Source organism: Salvelinus fontinalis, chromosome 6 (genome assembly GCF_029448725.1).
Source record: "Salvelinus fontinalis isolate EN_2023a chromosome 6, ASM2944872v1, whole genome shotgun sequence".
Classification (NCBI taxonomy): Eukaryota; Metazoa; Chordata; class Actinopteri; order Salmoniformes; family Salmonidae; genus Salvelinus; species Salvelinus fontinalis.
The window spans coordinates 64,241,849-64,267,664 of NC_074670.1; the positions used below are offsets into that span (position 1 = coordinate 64,241,849).

A 25,816-nucleotide genomic window follows, 5' to 3' on the forward strand; every position below is an offset into this window, starting at 1 on the left:
GACCTCTGCTCTCTCTGGCCGCACAGAGACGGTCGCTCTGAGGGGAGTCAGCCTCCCTTTTTTGCTTTTTACGAGGTCTGGGGACCCTTAACTATGTCTCTGAAAACATACAGTGGAGAGGGACTCGTATCTTCAGCATCATCTTTCCCAGAGTTATCACCCTGTCCGGTGTTATCACTCTGTGAAAAGCTTTTATTGGCCCGCACAGTGATAGGTTTGTTGATGTCCAAGCTGAAAGGGAAACTTCCCATGCTATTGTTTCTGGTATAGGTTGTAGGCCTACGGTTCCTTCGGTCCAGCTCATCAAATAATTGATAAGCATTGTGATAATACAAACAGGATATTTATATGAAAGTAAACATTGATTGATCAGGTTGATTGGTCAGGTTTTACATGTTGTGTTAACCGTAAAGAGTATAACAAACTTTGTCTATGTAGGCTATTAGATCATTTCCTGTCGCACGTTCAACTTTTATATATACATGCAGAGCTAAGATTAGGCCATTTCACGCTCCTTTATCATTTCCCTATTGTGGAGATCCATATAATTGGCAATATGTCTGTTGTTTATCAGGATTGTTTGCCCTGTTTGTTAGTATCTAAATGATCTGAAACTGAAGTTTTGCATTATACACTACATTGTTGCTAGCCCTTCAGTATGGATAGCTTCTACTTTTTACAACAGCAAAAATGTTATGTACTTGACTGAGCTATGTGTGATAAAAAAATAAAAAAAACTGCTCAACAATTGCAGCTTACTGCTGAGAAACCCAACAAAAACCATATCATATTACAACAGAACATGAAAGAAGACATTAAAGTAATCCAGAAATGGGCATTTGACAATCAAAAAGACGTTTTCTACTGACAAGTTTGAAGTTGCCCACACATTTATCAGCAAGTGCTATTTAGTGTTTAGAATTTCTGTCGCGAGCCCAGACCGTAGATCATGCAGCTCTGAGTGGAGAGCAGGCCTGGTTACAGCTAAAAGTCCCATAGGGGCGGCACTTCAAGCCCACTACTGAGTTAAATATCCACAATGCAAGGCTCTGATGGTTTTTTGAATATTGCAGGAAAAGATTAACAAGGCAAAATGTGGTCTGGGGGCAGAGAGGGAGGATCACATTTCTTTAAAAGCACTCAAATGTTGTTTCAACTCCTGCTTAATTTCCTGAGGGCCCATTTTTTTCTGTTTTAGGTTGTGGATTCCAGATTTGCATATGCTCCATGCCTCCTGTTCTGATTGGCTGGGTCCTCCCCTGCTTGTATCATCACAGATCCAAACTTCCTCAGTGTTCTCCTAACTTTACTTTGTAGCTACAAGCTGATGAACCGAGAGGCTGGGAGCCAGCAGCTGTGTGAGTAATGCAGTAAGCTATGAGTGTATGTATGTGTAAGAGAGGGAGGCAAGAGTTATAGTTATAGGGTTTGTGATTTGGTTCTCTGACTCAATTTAAGGGTTGTAAGGTTGTTGGTATAAAAAGGATGTAGGGTTATCTTTAATATCGATTTTAATTCTGTTTTGTTAGGAAATACATTTGATTGTTTCATTGATAGATTGAGCTGTAATTGTTGGTATATTTTGTGCTGATATTCAGAGCTCTGTAAAAGTGTAAGAATATGGGTGGATGAGCGGTTTGATTAATGGTTTATACTGATAAAAACATAATTCTATGTTTTGTTGATTTGGAACTCAGATATTGAACTATCAATATTTTACTGTAGCAGGTTATTTTCAAAGGAGATATTTTCTATCAAAAAGGTTTAACTTTTTTCATCAGTCATCAGTATTCAAATTGAAGAAGATCATTTTAGAGTAGGGGGAAACAATTACACCACCTTATCTCAGTAGTTTATAGTGGGTGTTAGACATGCCCTTTTAAATGCTGGACAGGACAGTAATATCTCACACAGTCATGCTGCTGGCTCTACTGCTGGTTCTGAGTCTTGCTTCTGGGGCCCAGTCTTCAGACCCAGCCCCATTAACTGTTATGTACAGAGTCTGGGAGGAGCAACCTGTGGGCACCAGGGTCGGCCATCTGGTCGATGACCTGCGTCAGAGAGGCGAGACAGAGGCATTGGAGGATTTCCAGGTCGTGGAGCACGGTCAAGCCCTGCCTTTCTCCATCGGAGCGAGAGACGGAACTCTCTCCACTCTAGGACAGCTGGACCGGGAGGAGCTATGTCGAGGCTCGGACCTGTGTGAGCTGGCCTTCAGTGTCCTCTACAGGAAAGGTGGTGCTATCCACTTTCTGAGGGTGCGGGTGGAGGTGATGGACCTGAATGACCACAGCCCCACCTTCCCCAGTGGCAAGCAGGAATTGGAGATCTCTGAGACGGCCACGTTGCGGATGCGGATTCCCCTGGACCGAGCCGTGGACCCGGATGCCGGCCCCAATGGACTGCAGACCTACTCACTGTCCGTTAACCAGCACTTTGCCCTGGATGTAAGGAGCACTGCAGATGGGCCAAAGCAAGCAGAGCTGGTGGTGATCAAGGAGCTGGACAGGGAGGTGCAGTCCTCCTTCGAGCTGACTCTGGTGGCCTGGGATAAGGGGAACCCTCCCAGGTCGGGCAGTACTCTGGTCAGAGTCAAAGTCTTGGACTCTAACGATAACAGCCCCATGTTTGAGGATAGCACCCCCACCGTGGAACTAACCGAGGACACAGCCCGTGGGACTATCGTCATCAACCTCAAGGCCACGGACCCTGATCAAGGGGCCAATGGGGAGGTTGAGTACTCTCTAAGCAAACATGCTCCACCCGAGGTGCAGAAGCTTTTCAGTGTCCACCCCCAGAGTGGGGCAGTGACCTTAAAAGGCCAACTGGACTATGAGGACAAACACTCTTATGAGGTGGACATCCAGGCTCGCGATCTTGGGCCCAACGCCATCCCCTCTCACTGTAAACTACATGTCAAGCTGAGGGACATCAATGATAATGCACCAAGAATCCACGTGACTTGGACACCTCCTGATTCTCCAGTAGCAACTGTTTTAGAGGGTGCACCGGAGGACACATTCCTCGCACTGATGATGGTCTCTGATGCAGATTCCGGGGACAATGGGAATGTGCATGCCCACATCTGGCACGGATCAGGCCACTTCCGCCTCAAGAAAATACATGGCGACAACTACATGATCGTAACCAATGGCACCCTGGATCGCGAAAAGGTCATGGAGTATAATCTCACGTTACTTGCCCAGGATTACGGTGACCCTCCACTGTCATGTGTTAGATACCTAGTTGTCCATGTGTTGGATGAGAATGACAATGCCCCTGTGTTCTCCAAGTCCCACTACAGGGCTTCCTTCAAGGAGAACAATGCCGTAGGCCTACAGGTCCTCAAGGTAGAAGCTAATGATGTGGACATTGAGCTTAGCGGCAGGGTGTCCTACTCCATCCGAGAGTCCAATGAACTGGGAACTCCCACGGCATCTTTTGCCATCCACCCCATCAGTGGCGTAGTCAGCGCCCAGCAGTCATTGGACTATGAGGAGTCTCCCACCTACTCCTTCATCGTGGAGGCCATAGACCATGGGCATCCACCCCTCACCAGCACTGCCACGGTACTCATCGAGATCCAGGATGTCAATGACAACTACCCCGTCATCAAGGAGCCAATGCCAAAGAAAGGCATAGCCTTTGTGAGCGTCCCTGTCAACGCAGAGAAGGGGGAGATGGTGACAGAGCTAGGGGATGGTGCTGAAGAAGGCTCCACCTATCCTCCGATCGATCGCTCTGCACAAAATGGACTTTCAGGATTCCTGGCCACTACCATCAAGGCCAACGATCTAGACTCTGGCCTCAATGGAAGACTCAGCTACATGATCACAGATGGAAATCCCACAGGACTGTTCAGACTCGACGACACTACCGGACAACTGTATGTTAACACGACCAATGCTACAGAGCTCATTGGGAAGACTTTCAGAGTGGATATCGCTGTATTGGACAAGGGCTCTCCAAGGCTAGTGACAAAGGTCACCTTGGAGGTGACTTTCGTCAACTTGCAGGACCATCTGAAGAACTCAGCCCCTGGTAACCGTGGCCATCTGAGTTTCACCATGATGATGGCCATATGCCTGGGGGCCAGCTGCCTCCTGCTTCTCCTGGCTGTTGCCCTGGTGACCACCTTCTGTCGCCCCACGAAACGAGACAACCATGCCTACAACTGCAGGATGGCTGAGTCCACCTACACGCGTCACCCTCGCCGTCCACAGAAGAACATCAGGAAGACGGACATCCAGCTGGTGCCAGTCCTGAGGGGACGAAGGGAGGACCCTCCGGAAGACGAGGATGAAGCCCAGCCCCTCTCCCCTATGCCCCTGGTGGTTGAAGAGCAGCACACCGAATTGCAATACAGCATAGCCACCTCCATGTACCCAACAGTCCACTCCCAGGCCTACCCTGATGGGGGCGCAACGCTGCCAGTCTCCCATACCAGAACACTCAGGAAACCTGGGAGCATCGAGATGGACGGCACTCTCCCTCGAACCCCCACCACTCCTTACCGAACCCTGCGCAAGGCAAGAAACCCTTCGTTGTCCTCCTCACTCTCCCAGACCAGCACCCTGAGGCGACATGGGAACTCTGAGATCCAGGCTAGGCCTGACGTTGAAGAGCCAGAACCATCCTCCCCAGTGTCCCAGGTAGCAACACTTAGAACATCCAAGAACACAGACACCAGAGGTGTACATGATGCTGAAGACCACAAACGGATGCTGAGGAACTTGGTCCGTCTCTCCATGGCTGCCTTCGGAGACAACTCCATCGAGCTGTCTGCTGCCTCTCCAGAAGTACAGGTAATAAACATTTTAGTTATAAATACTACAAACATGAATGCACATTTGGTATATATCATGCAATGCATTACCTTGATTTCCATCATTCTCATGTTAGATGATACCATATATACATCTAACTAATAACAGACTTTTGTTTTGTAAATAGGCCTTATTGCTTTCACTTAAACAATTACTGTAAGTAATTAAGTGTAACCTACAGGAATATAAATTGAATGTCCTGAGAGCAAATATTTTTCCCCCTCTGTTCCTCTCTGCTATTTTGGCCTGGTGTATAGCTTACATATAGGAAGCCTGAGGGGACAGCTGACAGATGATGCTGGAGCCAAAGCATTGAGTTTATTCAGGTGCTCATGTGTCAGCCACAGTAATCCTGTCTACTTCTGTGCCCCCCGAGCAATCTCTCCTTTTACTCAATATCACATAACAGATTCATACAGGGGAGGACAAATGCCAGGAAGAATCAGTAGACCACTCTTATTCTCTAAGGGGGAAACCCAGCCAAAGTAAGCTCTGATATGTCTGTAGTGTAAGGTAATACTGCCTTGACATGTAAGGACCTCGAGTTGTCAGTTACAAATGGCCCAAATTGCAATTTCTGAGCTCACTTTAAGCAAGAAAAACAGCAACTGTAAAGGTCTGGTTTCCAACACAGAAGTGCTGTGCTAGTCAAACGATGCATCCTCATTGATGGAGAATTCACGCAGTCGACAATGCCAACAGCCAATGGGCTTATAACATAGAGTCTGGCAAGGCCTGAAGGCCTCATGTGAATTCCATTTTAACAGCAGGAAGAGGCCTGATTCTTGACCCACCTTTCCTGCACCCCCGCCCGCCCGCTCGCCCCACTTGGCACTTCGGCTTTAGAGTCCCCCCGTCCTCCTCCTCCACATGTTCATATTTCGGAGGTTCATCCTGGAAGGAAACTGGTCAGAGAAGAATAGCCCTTTATGTAAAAGCACTTTCCTGCCCACCCTCGGCCCTCTGTGTGCAACACATACATGTGCCTATGCACACACACACACGCGCGCGCGCGCACACACACACACACACACACACACACACACACACACACACACACACACACACACACACACACACACACACACACACACACACACACACACACACACACACACACACACACACACACACACACACACACACACACACACACTTCCCTCTCTTCACATCACGAAGGCTGTTTCCTCTGAGCTTGGGGCCACAGTTAGCAGCACATCCGGTCCTATAAAAAAGATGCCAGCACAAACCGCTCCAATTGTCTAATTGAATGACACCCATTCCCTCTCCCACAGAAAGTCACCTTTCTTTCACATGTTGCAACAGTTAAACCAACATATACCATGAACATAGATAAAACAATGAGAACCACAGCACTTCATGCTGTTCAATTTAGTAGATTAAAAACGTTTGTCGGCATTGCCTTTGTCAGGGAGTAAAACGATATCCCAGACAGTTGGTATAAAACTGTCCAAACAGCCTCAATACACCACATTCCCCAAGCACTAGTTTGTTATTCTGACTTCTGTGTTATAATATCAATAGCTGGTTTCCATCCAATTAGTGCCATATTTTCATGCGGATATTCTCAAATTTGACAATTTCCCCACTAGAGGTGCGCTTCCATCAAACTGACTTTTTGCGAATAAGATGCTGTGCGTGATGATGAAGGGCACATAAAAAACACTTTTGGGCTTAAGTTTCCATGTACCGAATAAAAAGTTCTATGTGTTTCCATTCAATTGTTATCTTTGTCGATGATTTTGGCACAAAAAGTATTTGATAAAGAGCAAATGTGCCCACTCTGGTCTTGGCACCAACAGCTTGCAGATTGGCACAGTGCAGACGGTACATGATGCGATTATGGATAAGAGCGAGATCATTTTTATTACTAAATTAGCAGCCAAGCACCGATTATCATTTCACCAGCATTATTTATTTCATCTGTAGCCTAATAAGCTGCATGGTTTTCAAAGTCGTCATGGGAGGACCACAAAACATAGTATTTTGTGACTACAAGTTTACTTCGACATGATGGTTATTCTATTAGTATTTGCACCGCTTAAAAGCTTTTCCATTGCAATTGTTGCATAATTAGTTTTACAGACACAAAAATGTCGCACCATGTCCAGCGAACACAAAGTCTATCGACATTGATGACACTTAGTCTTTCCATCACACCTGTCGTGTTATTTTTTTTATATAAGGCATGACTTAACATAAAAAGGTTGGCTGGAAACATGATTACTGTCTCCTAACCCCTCTCTCCTCTTGCAAATTTAAAACAAGGTTACTGTCTCCTAACCCCTCTCTCCTCCTGCAAATTTAAAACAAGGTTACTGTCTCCTAACCCCTCTCTCCTCCTGCCAATTTACAGCAGATCTCCCAGCTCCTCTCCCTACTCCACCAGGGCCAGCTGCAGCCGAGACCCAACTTCCGAGGCAACAAGTACTCCCATCGCGCTGGCAGGTGACTACATTTCCTCTTTCTTTTTTGATTTTTTTCCCTTTTTCTTTTAATTATCCCTCCTTTGTTTCAGAGCCATTTGGCTGTTGATCCCTACTACCTCTAAATGCATCATTTATTTGAGATTTTCATTATGTATTTCTTCACAAAATGTTCACTTATCTCAAAAGCGTATATATTTACAAAATTATGTTTTTTCATTTATACGTATCCTTTATATGTACAAGGGATCCCACTGAGATTTTTTTTCTCTGCTCGAAGGCACCCTATAAATAATTATAGTTTCAAATGCTCCTATGAATATAACTAGGCAATAGAGCTCAGGTTTGTGTCTGATAAACCAGAAGGCCTCCTCTGCCCTCAGTCTGCCAGTAACAGGAAGAGTGTCTCATGACCTAGGTGGTCTGCCAGTCAGTCAATGTGTCAGGGGGCATGTTAGAGCATGACTCACTGCCCTGACTCATGCCTCTAGGGCAGGAACCAGCACATCCAATGACCACAAAGTTATTATCATCTATAGTATGGCGTGAGACGTTTCTATCTGGTTCGGCTTCTTTGCTAACACGAGGAAGGAAGAGTCTGTCATTCTTTAATTGAGATCATCTTAAAACAAGACACAGGCACAATGCAGACTTTTCTCCTCTACTCGGGTATCTGTTTTTATGTGTCATCATAGCCAACTATGTGGGTGGTTGACCCCCCCCCCCCCCCCACTGAGAGGTACATTAGTCTACCTGATTGGGTGAGACTTCCTGTCTCTGGTCTGATTGGCTATCTCCCTTGGGTCCAGGTCTGTCTGGCTCTGACTGGCTCAGATAACGTCTCTGACAGGGAGCAATGTCTGTTATCAGTCTATACCTCAAGTCTCTGGTATTTTATCATTAAACACTAAAACACCTAGAAGTACAGTGCATTTGGAGGGTATTCAGACCACTTGACTTTTTCCACATTGTGTTACGTTACAGCCTTATTCTAAAATGGATGGAGTTGTTTTTTGCCCTCATCAATCTACACACAATACCACATAATGACAAACCAAAAACTGTTTTTTTGAAATGTCTGCAAATTTAATAAAGATAAAAAATGGAAATATCACATTTACAAAAGTATTCAGACCCTTTACTCAGTACTTTGTTAAAGCACCTTTGGCAGTGATTAGAGCCTGGAGTCTTTTTGGATATGGCGCTACAAGCTTGGAACACCTGTATTTGAGGAGTTTCTTCTATTCTTCTCTGCAGACCGTCTCAATCTCCTCAGGTTGGATCGGGTTCAAGTCCGGGCTCTGGCTGGGCCACTCAAGGACATTCAGAGACTTGTCCCAAAGCCACTCTTGCGTTGTTTTGGCTGTGTGCTTAGAGTCACCCCAGTCTGAGGTCCTGATCACTCTGGAGCAGGTTTTCATCAAGGATCAGTCTGTACTTTGCTCCGTTCATCTTTCCCTCGATCCTGACTAGTCTCCCAGTCCTTGCCGCTGAAAAACATCCCCACAGCATGATGCTGCCATCACGATGCTTCACCGTAGGGATGTTGCCAGGTTTCCTCCAGATGTGACGCTTGGTTTCAATCTTGGTTTCAACAGACCAGTGAATGTTGTTTCTCATGGTCTGAGAGTCTTTAGGAGCCTTTTGGAAAACTCCAAGCGGGCTGTCATGTGCCTTTAACTGAGGAGTTGGCCACCTGATTGGTGGAGTCCTGCAGCCTTATTAAATTGTTTTAAAAAAATGCTTCTTAGCAAAGTGCAATTTCTCAAGCAATAGTTTTGCTAGGATTGTCTGGGAGGAGAGAGATTTGGAACTACCTTTCTTATTGGTTATTAACTAATTTACCCCCTGGTGATGTCACAAGGCAGTCCAAAACTCCATCCCACTAAAACAGGCAGACATTTTGGGCAGTCTTTATTAACAGCTCTTACACTAAAAGGGCATTATCACAATTTTCAGAGTATTGTTCCAACCTCTTGATGTGTCAATATACTGTATATAAAACACAGGAAAAGCAAGGTCTTGACTGCACTTTAAACTATTATATTGAGCTCAGGTCAGCATATTTCCAGAATGGAATCAACTTTCTCCTATCACAATTTGGGAAAATTTAACAGGACAGTCATAATGATGGTTCCACAAGATGGCTGACGTTGGTTCTAAAATGTCCTCCCTCACTGTCCCTGACACTCCCCTGTCTGTTTCCTCTGCTTCCCTGAAGGACCGGCGTTCAGGACACTGATTGTCAGAGCACCAAGGACAGTGGCCATGGCGAGAGTGAAGCCGGAGACATGGACTGGGACACGGGCCGAGACTCCCCTGTCGATCTGCTACTGGAGGAGGACCTTAACACCCTGCTCAACAACCCTGGTAAGAACCTTTCTTATTTTTCAATTAAACCTTTATTTTACTAGGTTGTCCCATAGACATCAGAATACAATTTCACCACTAAAGAGAACTTATACTATTTTATAGTCAACAAACAACAATAACATTGAAGAAAACTTAAAACAAATAATGGTCAAAACTAACAAAGAGAAAATACTTTTAGTTGCATTCCTAGCTCTCTGTGGGGCTTCATTCTGTTCTGACAATTCATAGCTGACGTAAATGACTAACAATGGGTGTTTTCACTCAGCCGTAAAGATTCACATTGGGATATACTGTATGTGAAACAGTAGTGAGCGTAGCGCTCTGTATGGTCGAACAGACTAATATGTTCACATTCTATAGTCCAACATACACGGTAAATATATGTGTGGAGTTCCTTCTAGGTATTGTTCAGGTCATTGTCTCTTTCTGACTAGGTGCCCTGTCTTTGTTCTTTTCAAATCAAAGACACACCCCATAGTTTTTCTCACTTAAGACCTCCGGGCAAATACAGGGATTTCTATCTTTCGGTTGATCTTCAGTGAGAGCAATTTAAAGTCTATGCTGGCACAGTAATCTCACACAGAGGTGTTACAAAGACCTGCGTGTGTGTCTGTGTGTAATCCTTGAGTCACCCGTACCCAAAGGCAAACGGGTCCTCCATTAGCATTGTAAGTCACACTATATTTGTGAGACACGCGAATGGTGAGAAGCTCAGGCTCTTTGAGGATTCCTGACTATGTTTAAGCCGCCTGTTTCTCAGATGTTTTGTCTTCTCACCTGGAGAGTCTTTCTGTCTTGTATTTTGCTATGGTAGTCCCATTTTTGAAGCTGTATAGAACAGACAGACAGACACCCCCGTCACCACCCTCCACTCTGCCCTGAGGCAGTGAACAGATAGTCTCACCTCTGACCTTTCAAATCAAATCTGTTTGCCACATGCTTCGTAAACAACAGGTGTAGTGAACTGCTTACTTACGGGGCCCTTCCCAATGATGCAGAGAGAAAGAAAATTGAGAAATAAAGAAAAGTAAAACACATAATAATATAAGTAAAAATAGATACACAATAAGTAACGATAACTTGGCTGTATACACGGGTTACCAGTACCGAGCCAATGTGCAGGGGTACGAGGGAATTTAGGTCAACTTCTATCTACGTGTACAAATTACCTTGACTAACCTGTACCCCAGCACATTGACTCGGTACTGGTACCCCCTGTATATAGCCTCGTTACTGTTATGTAATTTTCTTGTGTTACTTTTAGATTTTATTGATAATTTTTTAAAACTTTTGTTTATTTAGACAATATTTTCTTAACTCTATTTCTTGAACTGCATTGCTGGTTAAGGACTTGTAAGTAAGCATTTCACGGTAAGGTCTACTACACCTGTTGTATTCAGTCCATGTGACAATTAAAATTTTATTTGATATACATATGAATAGAGTGACAGATAATAAACAGTAGCAGAAGAGTATGTGATAAGTCAAAAAAATGTAGTGCAAAAATGGTCAATACAGAGAGTCCGGGTAGCTATTTGGTTATCTATTTAACTAACTATTTAGCAGTCTTATGGCTTGCGGGTAGAAGCTGTTCAGGGTCCTGTTAGTTCCAAACTTGGTTCATCGGTACTGCTTGCCGTGCGGTAACAGAGAGAACAGTCTATGAATTGTATGGTTGAAGTCTTTGGCAATTTTTATGGTCTTTCTCTGACACCACCTGGTATAGAGGTCCTGGATGGCAGGGAGCTCAGCCCCAGTGATGTACTGAGCCCTCCGAACTACCTTCTGTAGCACCTTGCTGTCAGCTGCCAAGCCGTTTCCATACCAAGCAGTGATGCAGCTAGTCAAGATGCTCTCAATGGTGCAGCTGTAGAACTTTCTGAGAATCTGAGGGCCTATGCCAAATCTTTTCAGCCTCCTGAGGGAGAAGAGTCATTGTCGTGCCTCTTCACAACTATGTTGGTGAGTTTGGACCATGATAGATCCTTAGTGATGTCGACACAGAGGAACTTGAAGCTTTCGGCCAGCTCCACTACAGCCACGTCGATGTGAATGGAGGCGTGCTCAACCCTCCGTTTCCTGTAGTCAACATTATTTATTTTCGATCAGCTCCTTTGTCTTGCAGACATTGAGGGAGAGGTTGTTTTCCTGGCACCACACACACCACACCAGGACCTCCTCCCTGTAGGCTATCTCATTATCGTTGGTGATCAGGCCTAGCACCGTTGTGTCTTCAGAAAACTTTTTTTTAAATGCTGTTGGAGTCGTGCGCATCCATGCAGTCGTGGGGGGAACATGGAGTACAGAAGTACAGATTTGCCAAATGGAGGGCGAGTGAGAGCTTTGTATGCATCTGTGTGAGTGGAATAAAGGTGATCTAGAGTTTTTTTCACCTCTAGTTGTATAGGTGACATTTTGGTAGAAATGAGGTAAGACTGATTTCAGTTTTCCTGCATTAAATTCACTGGCCACTAGGAGCGCCGCCTCTGGATGAGCATTTTCCTGTTTGCTTATGGCCGTACACAGCTCATTGAGTGCGGTCTTAGTGCCAGCATCTTAGTGCCAGCTCCCACTTCTTAATCATAGCCTCAATTTTGTCCCGCATATTGAATATAGTTGCGGAGAGTCCCTGTAATCCTAGATTCAGGTCATTCAGGCGAGAAAAAACATCACCCAGATAGGCCAGTCCTGTGAGAAACTCATCATCATGCAAGACAAGTGAAAATCATGGTCAGTAAAGAAAACGTTAAGCTCATCTCTCAATTCAATACTTTGCCCCTTGATAACCAGCGCACTTCTGTATGTTGTAAAAGTGTTACATGGTCGCTGCTTTTATCATTGCAGAGTGCAGAAAATACACGAGAGTTCAGGGGCCTTGCTTTAACAAAGTTAACCATGTTCACTGTAGTGCCCAAAATGTCTTTCAAGCTGTCAGGCATTCCCTTGGCAGAAAGAGCCTCTCAGTGGATGCTGCAGTGTACCCAAGTGGCGTCAGGAGCAACTGCTTGCATGTCCTGGCTTTTGCACCATCACTAAAGATATCAACACATCTTGACCACCAAAGTCCATTTGATGTCACAAAGCTGTCCAATACTTTAAAAATATCCTCTCCTGTTGTCCTGGTTTCCAGTGGTTTGCAGAAGAGAATGTCTTCCTTAACCTCTACCGAGCACCTACCCCGGGTCCGGGAGCACCCCCCACCCCCCCCACACTGATTAGCATCGCTAGCATAGCGTCACAATTAAATAGTAGCATCTAAATATCATTAAATCACAAGTCCAAGACACCTAATGAAAGATACAGATCCTGTGAATAAAGCCACCATTTCAGATTTTTATAATGTTTTACAGGGAAGACACAATATGTAAATCTATTAGCTAAACACGTTAGCAAAAGACACAATTTTTTTACTCCAACAGTTTTTTCCTGCGTCAGTAGCTATCACTAATTCGACTAAATAAAAATATATATAGCCACTAACCAAGAAACAAGTTCATAAGATGACAGTCTGATAACATATTTATGGTATAGCATAGTTTTTTTTTGAAAAATGTGAATTTTTCAGGTATAAATCACAGTTCTACATTGCAGCTGCAATCTGAAATAGTGCCGACGCAGCCAGAACAATTACAGAGACCAACGTCATATAACGAATTACTTGTCTTAAAACATTTCAGAAAAAATACACAGCGTACAGATATTGAAAGCCCAACATCTGGTGAATCCAAACAATATTTCTGATTTATTAAATGTTTTATAGTGAAAACAAAATGTAGCGCTAAATTAGCATAGCCACGCCAGCCAGAACCAGCTGGGCGCCGCCGACCAGTTCACATGCACGACAGATATATGAAATAACATCGTAAATTGGGTCTTACTATTGCTGATCTTTCATCAGAATGTTGATCAAGGTGTCCTTAGTCCTGATGAGTCGTTCAATCCATTCATAATGGCAACTTTCCCTCTTCATTTAGCATATGTACTGGTCGACTGGCCAAAGAAAAAAAGTCACAGAACGGAACACGGCAAAACTCCCGAAAAAATTCAAATAATCTGATTAAACTATGTTGAAAAAACATACATTAAGATGATATGGTCATATGTATCAAACAAACTTCGAGACGGAGATAGTTTTCATCCGTAACGGCAGCAAAACAGAAGACAATCACACCTACAAATCGCGCGATTCAGAGAACCGGAAGTTGTCGGTCACGCCAAAGAAATAGGTCTTATTTCACGTCAGTACAAGATAAACAAAAAAATTCTCCTCTGACGTCCTCTTGACACCCAGAGGAAGACGAATGAAGTGTGTTTCGGGTCATAGGTGGCGTGACCATATATAGGCAGAGCGTTGAAGCGAGCATACACATCTTGCATTCCTTTTCTTGGTCAGGGAAAGTGCTGTCAAATGACTTCTGTTTCACTTAGAGACAAAATTGAAACGGTTTTAGAAACTATAGATTGTTTTCTATCCAATGGTATTAATTATATGCATATAGTAAGAGCAATAATTGAATAAGAGGCAGTTTAATCTGTAGAGGAAATTATGCTAATGCGAAAACAGCACCCCCTGTATTCTCAAGAAGTTTTAATTGACCACCCATAAACGTAACGGACATATACCAGGAGCTGTGCCAGGCCCGCCACGTCTGTTGACTCATCCAGCTGTAACGCATAGAATTCACTGGCTTGTATGCGAAGCAGTAATTGTTTCAAAATCTCCTGCCATGTCACTGATGCGTCGTGAAACAGTGTTGTTTGATGAAGGCACTGTCTGTATAGTTTTTTGGGGCTTTTCCCCCCAGCATTGTCCCAGCCATATCCGCGGCAGCAGGAAGAATTAAGTCCTCCACAATAGTATGGGGCTTGCCTGTCCTAGCCACTCGGTAGCTCACCAAATAAGATGCTTCTAGCCCCTTCTTATTAATGGCATCTGTTGCTTTTATACATATCTTACTACTCGAAAGTTGTCTTAATTCTCGCAAAAAAATAATAGGCATGTTCAAATAGGCTTGTTTTGTTTCTAAATGTCTGCGCAAGAGTGAAGGTTTCATCGAGTTGTGAGATAGTACTTTTGCACATATAACACACTGTGGCTGAGGAAAGGCACTACTCCCAATATAAGTGAACCCCAAATCAATGTAGTTCTCATCAGATTCACAAATGTCAGTGTCCATGCTAGCTGGGCTAACAACAAATGTATAATTACTGATGCTAGCGTTGGATGTGCTCATGGAAGCAGAACAACTTGTGTCATCAACAGGTGCAGGTGTAGTACTGCTGGTAGTAGCAGTACTACCAGTAGAGCTGGTATGTGTCTCTATGGACACGGTATGTGTCTCTCTTACTTTTTTTGAACCATTTAGCCATTTTAGAGCAAACGGAATGTTTAGCTACATACGGACCATTAATGAAATTCCTGCTAGAGAGTAACGGTTAATGTGATTGAATGTTAATTATTCGACTAGGCTACCTGTATTTGACATTGTGTTGTTATTTCGCTGAACACTAGATGGTAACCTGTTGGGGATGGGGGCGCTGTTTAGACTATTTATGCTAATGTGGCTAATTTTTTAAACGGCTTCCCACAAAATCCTTGATCGTACAATATGCATATTATTATTATTATTGGATAGAAAACAGTCTATAGTTTCTATAGGAGTTGAAATTTTGTCTCTAAGTGGAACAGAGCCCATTCTACAGCAATTTCCCTGACATGGAGTCAGATTTGAGAAACGTTGGCCACTTTTCTGAAGTCATTTAAACGGGCACTGTCGTTGCTATGACTATACGGACACTTCTTACGTCTTCCCCTGGATGCCTTTACGTGATGACGATTCCAACGGGCTCGATTGCTCGTTCACAGGCCCTACAAATGAAAAAAACCTTTAGCTAGCAAGTCTTTTCTTGCTGCGTAACGCGCGTGGAAGACACCGACCCTCTCCTGTTCCAAGCATTAGTTTAGCCTGTTATATTTCTCCGGTCATCTTTTCACTCGTTATAGGAGTTACAAACATCACAAAGTAGTTAATTTAAAGCGTTTTATAGCAATTTATATCCGTTTAGTGCGATTTTGGGACATTTATTTTTGCAACGATGTGAAAAGTTGGTCACGCTTTTCAGTTCATCCCGAACGTAGTTGACATTTCCACATGGCAAGAGGACAGCTTTCCACCAAAAGACGATTTCTCCCAAGAAAGGATCCTTTGCCCAAGATACTGATGGAAGAACAGCTCAAGGTAGGACATTTTTATTATGATAAATCGTGTTTCTGTCGAAACATTTTAGTGGCTTAGGACGCCATGTTTTTTGACGTAGCTTCGCTTGGCGCAAACTGTATTGAAAAGTAAGGATAAATTAAAAAATGTAATAACGCAATTGTATTAAGAATTAAATTGTCTATCAATCCCTGTCCACCCTATATTTTTTAGTCACGTTTATGAGTATTTATGTATAAGAGTAGATCACTGTCTAAGTGGCGCAAGGACGTTTTCTTTACCAGCTTGTCTACATTTCACATTGTCTAACCATGATTTTGGTGGCTAAATATAAACATTTTCGATCAAACTGTATATGCATGTTGTAATGTGATGTTACAGGAGTGTCATCGGAAGAATTCTGAGAAGGTTAGTGAAAAAATTAATATCTTTTGGCGATGTTGACTTTTATCGCTCACTTTGGCTAGAATCAATGCTGGGCTGCTAATTGCTATGTGCTAAGCTAATATAACGATTTATTGTGTTTTCGCTGTAAGACACTTAGAAAATCTGAAATATTGTCTGTATTCACAGGATCTGTGTCTTTCGATTCGTGTATGCTGTGTATTTTTACGAAATGTTTGATGATTAGTAGTTAGGTAAACACGTTGCTCATTGTAATTATTCTAGTCCATTTGTGATGGTGGGTGCAATTGTAAACTATGCCATCTACCTGAAATATGCACTTTTTTCTAACAAAACCTATCCCATACCATAAATATGTTATCAGACTGTCATCTAATGAGTTTTTTTGTTGGTTAGGGGCTATAAATATCTTAGTTTAGCCGAATTGGTGATGGCTACTGGTGTTGGTGGACAAATAAAAGATGGTGGAATATGCTAATGTGTTTTTAGGTAATAGATGTACATCTTTACATATTGTGTCTTCCCTGTAAAACATTTTAAAAATCGGAAATGTTGACTGGATTCATAAGATCTGTGTCTTTCATTAGCTGTATTGGACTTTAATGTGTGAAAGTTAAATATTTTAAAAAAATATTTTTTTTGAATTTCGCGGCACTGGTTTTTCAGTGGGGGGGGGGGGGGGGAGTGCCGCTAGCGGCACGCTGATCCTAGACAGGTTTTAATATTATTTTTGTATGTAATCCGTGTCGTCGTTCAGCCATGACTCTGTGAAACATAAGATATTACAATTTTCAATGTCTCGTTGGTAGGATATTTTTGATCGTAGCTAGTCTATTTTGTTATCCAATGATTGTACGTTGGCTAATAGGACTGATGGTAAAGGCAGATTGCCCACCCGCCGTCGGATCCTTACAAGGCACCCCGACCTACGTCCCCGATATCTCCATCTCTTCTTCATGCGATTGACCGGGATTTGGGCCTTGTCGAGTGTCTGAAGTAAATCCTTTGCGTCTGACTCATTAAAGAAAAAATATTTGTCCAGTATGAGGTGAGTAATCGCTGTTCTGATATCCAAAAGCGCTTTTCGGTCATACAAGACGGTGGGAGAAACATTATGTACAAAAGAAGTTTACAAATAAGGCGAATAAACACACAATAGCACAATTGGTTAGGAGTCTGTAAAACGGCAGCCTTCTCCTCCGACGCCATTCTTCTTAGAAGATTTCTATGGGCACAAGCACTGTTCATGTCACAATCTGTTCACACCCCTCTTGTTGTTGGAGAGAATTTAGCATTTTAAAAAAAAGCTTATTTCCTGCAATTCTACACATTTTGTCATGGGGCGCAAAGAACATTTAGCAGTTTTAAAGCATATTTTCTCGCAATTCTATACACTTTGCTATGTTTAATGTGTATTCATGTGATATTTGAGTGACAAAAAAATGACAACTATATCTATGGGCTAAAAAACCTAAATAAATAAATGTTAGCTGGCATGGGCTAGTTGATCTGGACATTTCTGACAAGTTATAAATAGCTCTCTAAGGTATGCAATGACTGACATGACAAGAGGAAAACTGAACGTGTACTACCCAATTTCGAAATTGCACCTAGTGCATTCTACTATTACAACTTTCAAGAGTGCATTTAAAGCCAGACTGAGTTCCTTATAACTCAGTCCAACCCCCGCACCCCCACCCCTGCCGACTCCTAACGCGCCCCATCATTTGAGAACCACTGCTGTAGCATACTGTTCAGATAGGTTAAAACCTCCTGGCGCACGGATCCCTTTAACGGGATCATTTTCGTAAACAACCGCTGAATTGCAGAGCGCCAAAAAAAAAAAAATCACAAGTGAAATATACCAAAACACAGCTTAGCTTGTTCTTAAACCACGAAATCGTGTCAGATTTTGAAAATATGCTTTACAGCGAAAGCAATCCAAGCGTTTGTGAATTTATCGATCACTAGACAAAACATTACGAACAGCTTGCCGCAAATTAGCTTGGTCACGAAAGTCAGAAAAGCAATAAAATTGATCGCTTACCTTTGATGATGTTTGCACTCACGAGACTCCCAGTTACACTTAAATGTTATTTTTGTTCGATAAAGATTAATTTTATAACCAAAAACCTTCATTTGGTTTGCGCGTTATGTTCAGAAAACCACAGGCTCGTGCCGGTCGTGAAGGGCAGACGAAAATTCCCAAAAGTATCCGTAATGTTCGTAGAAACATGTAAAAGTTTTTTATAATCAATCCTCAGGTTGTTTTTAACATACATAATCGATAATATTTCAACTGGACGGTAAACTCTTCAATACTACAGAGAAAGAAAATGTCGAGCTACAACTCTCGCGCGCATGAACTAATCAAAGGACACCTGACACGTTTTGATAAATCTCGCTCATTTTATCAAAATAAAAGCTTGAAACTATGTCTAAAGTCTGTTCACAACATGTGGAAGCCATTGGAAAAGGAATCTGGTTGATACCCCTTTAAATGGAGGATAGGCAGGCAATGGAACAGGGATTTTTCCAAATAAAAGGCACTTCCGGGTTGGATTTCCTCAGGTTTTAATTGATGAAATATGGTCATTAATTAGTAAGGAATTCCCCTCGCCTGGCTGTCTATGGAATGAGTTTTAAACCCCTGGGTTAAATGGAAACTGAAATCTGGAGACTGGCTGTAGGTCTGTAACACGTGTCTGCGGGTTTTCGCTCCAGCCTTGTTCTTAATTGATGAATTAAGGTCACAAATTAGTAAAGAACTTCCCTCACCTGGTTATCTAGGTCTTAATTGAAAAGGAAAACCCACGGATGCTAGGCCCTCCATAGAATGAGTTTGACATTTAATATGAACTCCTGCAGAACTATGCATTTCTTGCAGTAAAATGAGGCACCAAATGTAGGCAACATTTTGACTCGGGAACAGGAGTGGAGAAATATAATTTGTTTCTTTCACCATCTTGAATGTGAATGCGCAGTTAGATACCATCTGTAGAGGTGCTATCTTTATCAGTATCATAAAAGCTGATAGTATTTCAGCTACATGACATTATGCTGCTGAGCAAGGGTTTATTTAGTCTTCTAGTGCAACATATAACGACAAAAGAGAAGCTGCATGTTTCTAACTATAGACAAGTTGACTAACACAGGGTTTCCCAAACTCAGTCCTGGGTCCCCCCTTGGGTGCATGTTTTGGTTTTTGCCCTAGCACTACACAGCTGATTCAGATAAACAACTCATCATCAAACCCTGGACTAACAAATAGCCTACCAAAATGTCAGAAATTATAAGCAGAAACATATCTAAATAAGGCAACAACGAAAAAACTTTCCACAGTTTCTGACTGCATTTTACAAATTAGAGGGCTAGGGTTGGGTGCAGGCCTCAGATTTTCACTTTATCCTTTATCACATATAGTCTAGTCAGGCAGTTGTGGACGGGTTATGACCGGTTGTGGATGGGTTATAACCGGTTGTGGATGGGTTATGACCGGTTGTGGATGGGTTATAACCGGTTGTGGATGGGTTATAACCAGTTGTGGATGGGTTATGACTGGTTGTGGATGGGTTATGACTGGTTGTGGATGGGTTATGACCGGTTGTGGATGGGTTATGACCGGTTATGGATGGGTTATGACCGGTTGTGGATGGGTTATGACCGGTTGTGGATGGGTTATGACCGGTTGTGGATGGGTTATGACCGGTTATGGATGGGTTATGACCGGTTATGGATGGGTTATGACCGGTTGTGGATGGTTTATGACCGGTTGTGGATGGTTTATGACCGGTTGTGGATGGTTTATGACAGGTTGTGGATGTGTTATGACCGGTTGTGGATGGTTATGACCGGTTGTGGATAGGTTATGACCTGTTGTGGATGGTTATTAGCAATTGTGTACGGGTGAACAAACAACTGAACCGCGCACCACTAGTGTGTAGATCAGTGTGTTTTCAGCACCCCTTGTTCAGAATGTGGCCTCACAATCTCTATCTGTCCTTGAGCTCTGCTATTTTCTTTCAAATCTGCATTATTTTGTTTGGTAGCCATATCACCCATTAAAGGGACAGTTCACTTGAAAATCTAAGTTGAATCAAAGTCTAAGAGGCGATAGAAGATGAATCACATATCACCAATTGAGTTTTTAGATTTACTAAACCGATGATTATGACCGTTATTAAAGCTGAGCTCTGACTTTAAATAGGTTTGTAGATCTAACGCTTGGCGGTATGCTTTAAACTGCTTCCATATTTGCGTGTGTTTGGTTGTGGTTGTAGTAGATCTACCACAGAAGGGATGTTCTCCACATCAAACCTGTTTGTGTGATGTGGTGTGTGGGGGTTCCTCTGGTTCCAATAAGAGGGTAATTGTTTTCTGAGGATTTAGGGGTTCCCTGCTGGTGGGTTCAGTCTAATTAAGTTTGCAAGGAGGCGAGCCATGGATCACGGAAGATAAAGAGAAGAAGGGAGTGGGAGAGGGAAATGAGATATAGAGTGGGGGGTGTAGAGAGAGGGGGATGAGATATAGAGTGGGGGTGTAGAGAGAGTGGGATGAGTTATAGAGTGGGGGGTGTAGAGAGAGGGGGATGAGATATGGAGGGGGTGTAGAGAGAGGTGGATGAGGTATAGAGTGGGGGGTGTAGAGAGAGGGGGATGAGATATAGATTGGGGGTGTAGAGAGAGGGGGATGAGATATAGAATGGGTGGTGTAGAGAGAGGGATGAGATATAGAGTAGGGGGTGTAGAGAGAGTGGGATGAGTTATAGAGTGGGGGGTGTAGAGAGAGGGGGATGAGATATGGAGTGGGGGTGTAGAGAGAGGGGGATGAGATATGGAGTGGGGGGTGTAGAGAGAGGGGGATGAGATATTGAGTGGGGGTGTAGAGAGAGGGGGATGAGATATGGAGTGGGGGGTGTAGAGAGAGGTGGATGAGGTATAGAGTGGGGGGGTGCAGAGAGGGGGATGAGGTATAAAGTGGGGGTGTAGAAAGAGGTGGATGACATATAGAGAGAGGGGGATGAGGTGTAAAGAGAGGGGATATAGAGAGAGTGGGGGAGGTGTAGAGAGAGGGGATATAGAGAGAGTGGGGGGTGTAGAAAGAGGGGATATAGAGAGAGTAGGGGTGTAGAGAGAGGGGGAGAGAGAGATAAGGAAAGGGAGAAGAGTTTGCAGGCATAAAAACAAAAGGGGTTAGACCAGGGATGATCAACTTTGATGGGGTCCACAAAAAATCATAAGGGGCCTTAGTGGCTCGCGGGTCTGCGTACCCACATTCATACTCACACAAGCAGTCAGAGTAGGCATTAGCCTTTTGTGGACCGAAAAAACTTTTTTGCAAAATCTTCTCTCCTTCCCATGGCAAAATGTTTGTAATTGCAGCAAACTTGCTTTAAAACTGCAACATTGTCTCTACACCCCATGGCTACACATTTTGCCATGGGGTGTAGAGACAATGTTGCAGTTTTAAAGCAAGTTTGCTGCAATTATACACATTTTGTCATAGGGTGGAGAGAAATGTTTGTAGTTTTTAATATGATATTTGAGTGAGAGTGACTAACAAAATCAATTGGCTTACTCGCTTTCATTCTAAAACCCCCACATACATGGAGCTTACTCGCTTTCATTCTAAAACCCCCACATATATGGAGCTTACTCGCTTTCATTCTAAAACCCCCACATACATGGAGCTTACTCGCTTTCATTCTAAAACCCCCACATACATGGAGCTTACTCGCTTTCATTCTAAAACCCCCACATACATGGAGCTTACTCACTTTCATTCTAAAACCCCCACATACATGGAGCTTACTCGCTTTCATTCTAAAACCCCCACATACATGGAGCTTACTCGCTTTCATTCTAAAACCCCCACATACATGGAGCTTACTCGCTTTCATTCTAAAACCCCCACATACATGGAGCTTACTCGCTTTCATTCTAAAACCCCCACATACATGGAGCTTACTCGCTTTCATTCTAAAACCCCCACATACATGGAGCTTACTCGCTTTCATTCTAAAACCCCCACATACATGGAGCTTACTCGCTTTCATTCTAAAACCCCCACATACATGGAGCTTACTCGCTTTCATTCTAAAACCCCCACATACATGGAGCTTACTCGCTTTCATTCTAAAACCCCCACATACATGGAGCTTACTCGCTTTCATTCTAAAACCCCCACATACATGGAGCTTACTCGCTTTCATTCTAAAACCCCCACATATATGGAGCTTACTCGCTTTCATTCTAAAACCCCCACATACATGGAGCTTACTCGCTTTCATTCTAAAACCCCCACATACATGGAGCTCAGTCTTTGAACATTCCAATCAAATACCGCAGAGGATAACTATCTTCCAGGGATTTGGGGCGAAACATGATGCGTCTGAACGTCATGTGGGATTTGTGTAGGTTACTCTTCACTGATGTGTAGGGTAAACACAGCGGGAAAAGGATTTGTTTAGTTTATGGATTGAGATTTAAGTCAAAGGCTGTCAGTGTCACAGTGGGGGGAGAGAGTATGAGTGTGTGTGTGTTTGAGAGGGAGAATTAGGGTGTGTGTACTGTGTGTATGTGAGTGGGGAGAGATGCTAGCTGCTGGGGTCGTTCAGTGACTTCTCTGCAAGTGTGTGTGTGTTGCTGAGTGTGTGTGCACCAGGTCTGGTTGTGATTTAATGAGGACCACAGGGTGAGTGATCCACAGCAGGCGCTTTTTCTAGGCCACGAGCCTAATCAGATTGAAGTGAGAAGAATCAAGTTAAAGAGTTGGGGAGGCCAAAACAAGAGGAGTCATTCAGCAACTCTCTAGCCCTCTGGTTCATGGCATTGTGCACAGCTGGCCTATGATTGCGGTGTTTCACTTATCAATATGAGCCTTTGAATTCTGCAGTGTATTTTCAGTCAAACTGGTGTTTTTTATATGTTTTATTCCTGGAGTTGTAACCTTTAGCATGTTGCTTGTGTTTTGCCATTTAAAAATGTCTCTCGGTAGTCTCTATCCATTTAATTATACAACAATGCCTGGAATGCTTAACTCTAGAGATTGACTTAGCTTTAAGTGGATTTTCACCCGTTCTGAGTCTGTACATGCTCATTATGTGTAAAACCACTTGGCCACTTTACTTGAGTAGAACTCAGGATATAGCCAGGAGATGACAGGAAATACCAGATAAATATACTCCTCCTGTGATTTCCTCCATCCTGCCCCCCCCCCCCCAAGGAAATAGTTTTTCAGCAAGATTGGACTTTTACCTCCATAAGCTTATTTTTATTAACTTATTTTTCTCTTGTCTTTAACATACAAGATAATCATTCTCCCATCTTCAGATTTCATTTAATGTTGTTTTCACAGGAGGAAACAACAACAAATACTATAACAAAGGTCACCCATGTGGTACTTTGTGTCACATCCAGCGGTGTATTGCTGTAGAGCTGTTTCTTTGGCTTATATACTTGCTGTTTAACTGTTTTGCCAGTTTTATACTTTATCGACATGTTCTCATCTCTTTCCTTGTCTCTTATCAGATGATGTCTTTGCTGACATAGAGGACCCTGCATGGATGGCCCGCCTCTCCCTCCCCCTCACTGCAGACTACCACAAGAACATTTTTGTCCCCAACGGGCCACCGTCCTCCGACACCCATTGCTCCCCAGACACTCTTGACTCCTCCTCCTTCTCCACCTTCGGCAAGACGCCGGAGAAGGATGGCCCGCTGGGCGGGGCCTTGCTCTCTGAGGTCAACACCTTGTTTAACATGCTCCTGACCCAGAAGGGCGACTCTCAGTCACGCCCCTCGCCAGATGTGCTCTACAGATTGTCTGCCGCCTACCGGCGCTCGCTAGGGCTGGACGGAGCTGCCAATGCGCCACGGAACTCTGGGAACCCCGAAAAGACGTCCCCTCTGGCTCATTGCTCGGCCCAATTCCCTTAGGCCTTGTCTTAACATGGTTACATCATGGAAATCAGTCTAAAAGAAGTTGCTGTAAAAAAGACAGTCTCTACAAGCCAGAATGTTGAATACAATGATATTCAAACGTGCGTTGCCGGTTGTCTGTGCTGTTGGTCCTTTTGGCGGTAGGAAGTGTAGATAGGGTATCCACAGGAAAGTGTTGTTTACACAACTTTTTGCCATGCCGGTAGTTTCTGTCACTTGTATTTTTCATCTCCTGATGCATTTCACGTGCTGCACAATATGTCAACATTAGCCAAATGTAACTGTATGTTGTTGACCAAAGCGCATTACTTCAAAAGCAGCTTGAAGTGCTTGTGAAATTTGCCAGCTGATTACGTGGGACAACATTTGGTCTGTGGCATTTTTTACATATTGTGCATGTCGCTTGCGGATTTCGTCAGCATTGAAAATACAAACCAACATACAGACCAAGGTACTGAAAGTCGGGTTAATAACACTGCTCTGTGGATATTTAGTCTCAGATTACCTTCTACATCAGGACAAAATCAGCAGACAACAGGTAAATTACATTCAAATGAAGTTTATTCAAGAGTCTGACTTGTGATGTGACTGTTCACAAAAAGGGAGCCTACATGTTAGAGACGAGAGTCGTCCACTCTTGGACTCATAGAGGCTATCTTAGGCCCAACTCCTGGTCTGAAAACAGTTGCCTCAACTTAATTTGATTGGTTCCTGTTAGTTCGGGCTATTTAGAATTTCCAGTATGTTCTTACAATCCCCCCAAACTGGTGACTGTTTTCCTTTTTGCTGTGGTTGCAGAAATGACAAACTGCTCAAGCTTACATCAGCAACCTCTTCTCCTAACATATCCCCATTAGGAGAGGTCATTTACACTATTAGTCCTAGACAGACTGCTTCCCTGTCTGGAACAGGCCAAGGCCAGAAAAGGGAGAGGAGTTAACCTAAGGCCTTTGTTCAGTGCTGGAACACAGTCAATGTACTATACAGTACTCCCTACATAGCACAGAGTGTACATTTAGCTTGAGATAAATGTTACACAAGTAAACTGTTTTCCTCATGTGGCACATTCTCCTCTGTATCATTCTGATTAACTCTCTCTCTCTCTGGTCAGAAGTGTTTATCAGTGGGAGCAACAACATGGTGCTATTCTTTGTTAGCGTTGTCCATGGTATGAATGGCTGATTTTGGCAACCCAAGCAAAGAGTCCAAGAAGGAAACGTCTCTTTGTCTTTTCTTAAGAGAAAACACTAGCAAAACTATGTCCTGTTCCTGAGGATGTCTGCCGCCATTTCCTTCACCTCCATTTTGAGAAATGTCTCCATTGTTGATTACTATTTGTATTTACTCCTTAGCTACTGAAAAATGCAATATTTACAGAGGTAAATATGCTGTTTATTTAGGTCTGTGTAAGAAAACATACACAGGATTTGGTTTCAGATATTTGAATGGCTGTAAAAAGTGTTATAAATTAACTTTTTGACAAAAGGTGTAATTTTTTACTTTGCTCGAAAGAATATGGCATTTTTTGGGCCGTAAATCAAACCAGCAGCACTTTGTACATAACATTTTCTAAAACATTTAAATAAAATGATTTTAAAACAGCATCAT

General features: G+C 43.2%; 1 protein-coding gene across 1 annotated transcript; it reads left to right on the plus strand.

Annotated features, from left to right (window-relative positions):
* The first annotated feature begins 1,314 nt into the window (after window positions 1-1,314).
* LOC129858292 (protocadherin-12-like) lies at window positions 1,315-25,810 on the plus strand. Its single transcript, XM_055927426.1, has 4 exons — window positions 1,315-4,805; window positions 7,204-7,295; window positions 9,495-9,643; window positions 23,799-25,810. Exons 1-4 carry the CDS (start codon window positions 1,884-1,886, stop codon window positions 24,203-24,205), a joined length of 3,570 nt encoding a protein of 1,189 aa, XP_055783401.1. The 5' UTR covers window positions 1,315-1,883; the 3' UTR covers window positions 24,206-25,810.
* Window positions 25,811-25,816: the final 6 nt, after the last annotated feature.

What these genes read in the sequence shown, in the direction of transcription:
- LOC129858292 (XM_055927426.1), top strand. Translation starts at nt 1,884, where the DNA reads ATGCTGGACAGGACAGTAATATCTCACACAGTCATGCTGCTGGCTCTA. An exon ending in TACTCCCATCGCGCTGGCAG is followed by an intron (nt 7,296 to 9,494) that starts GTGACTACATTT and finishes GCTTCCCTGAAG; the next exon opens with GACCGGCGTTCAGGACACTG. An exon ending in CACCCTGCTCAACAACCCTG is followed by an intron (nt 9,644 to 23,798) that starts GTAAGAACCTTT and finishes GTCTCTTATCAG; the next exon opens with ATGATGTCTTTGCTGACATA.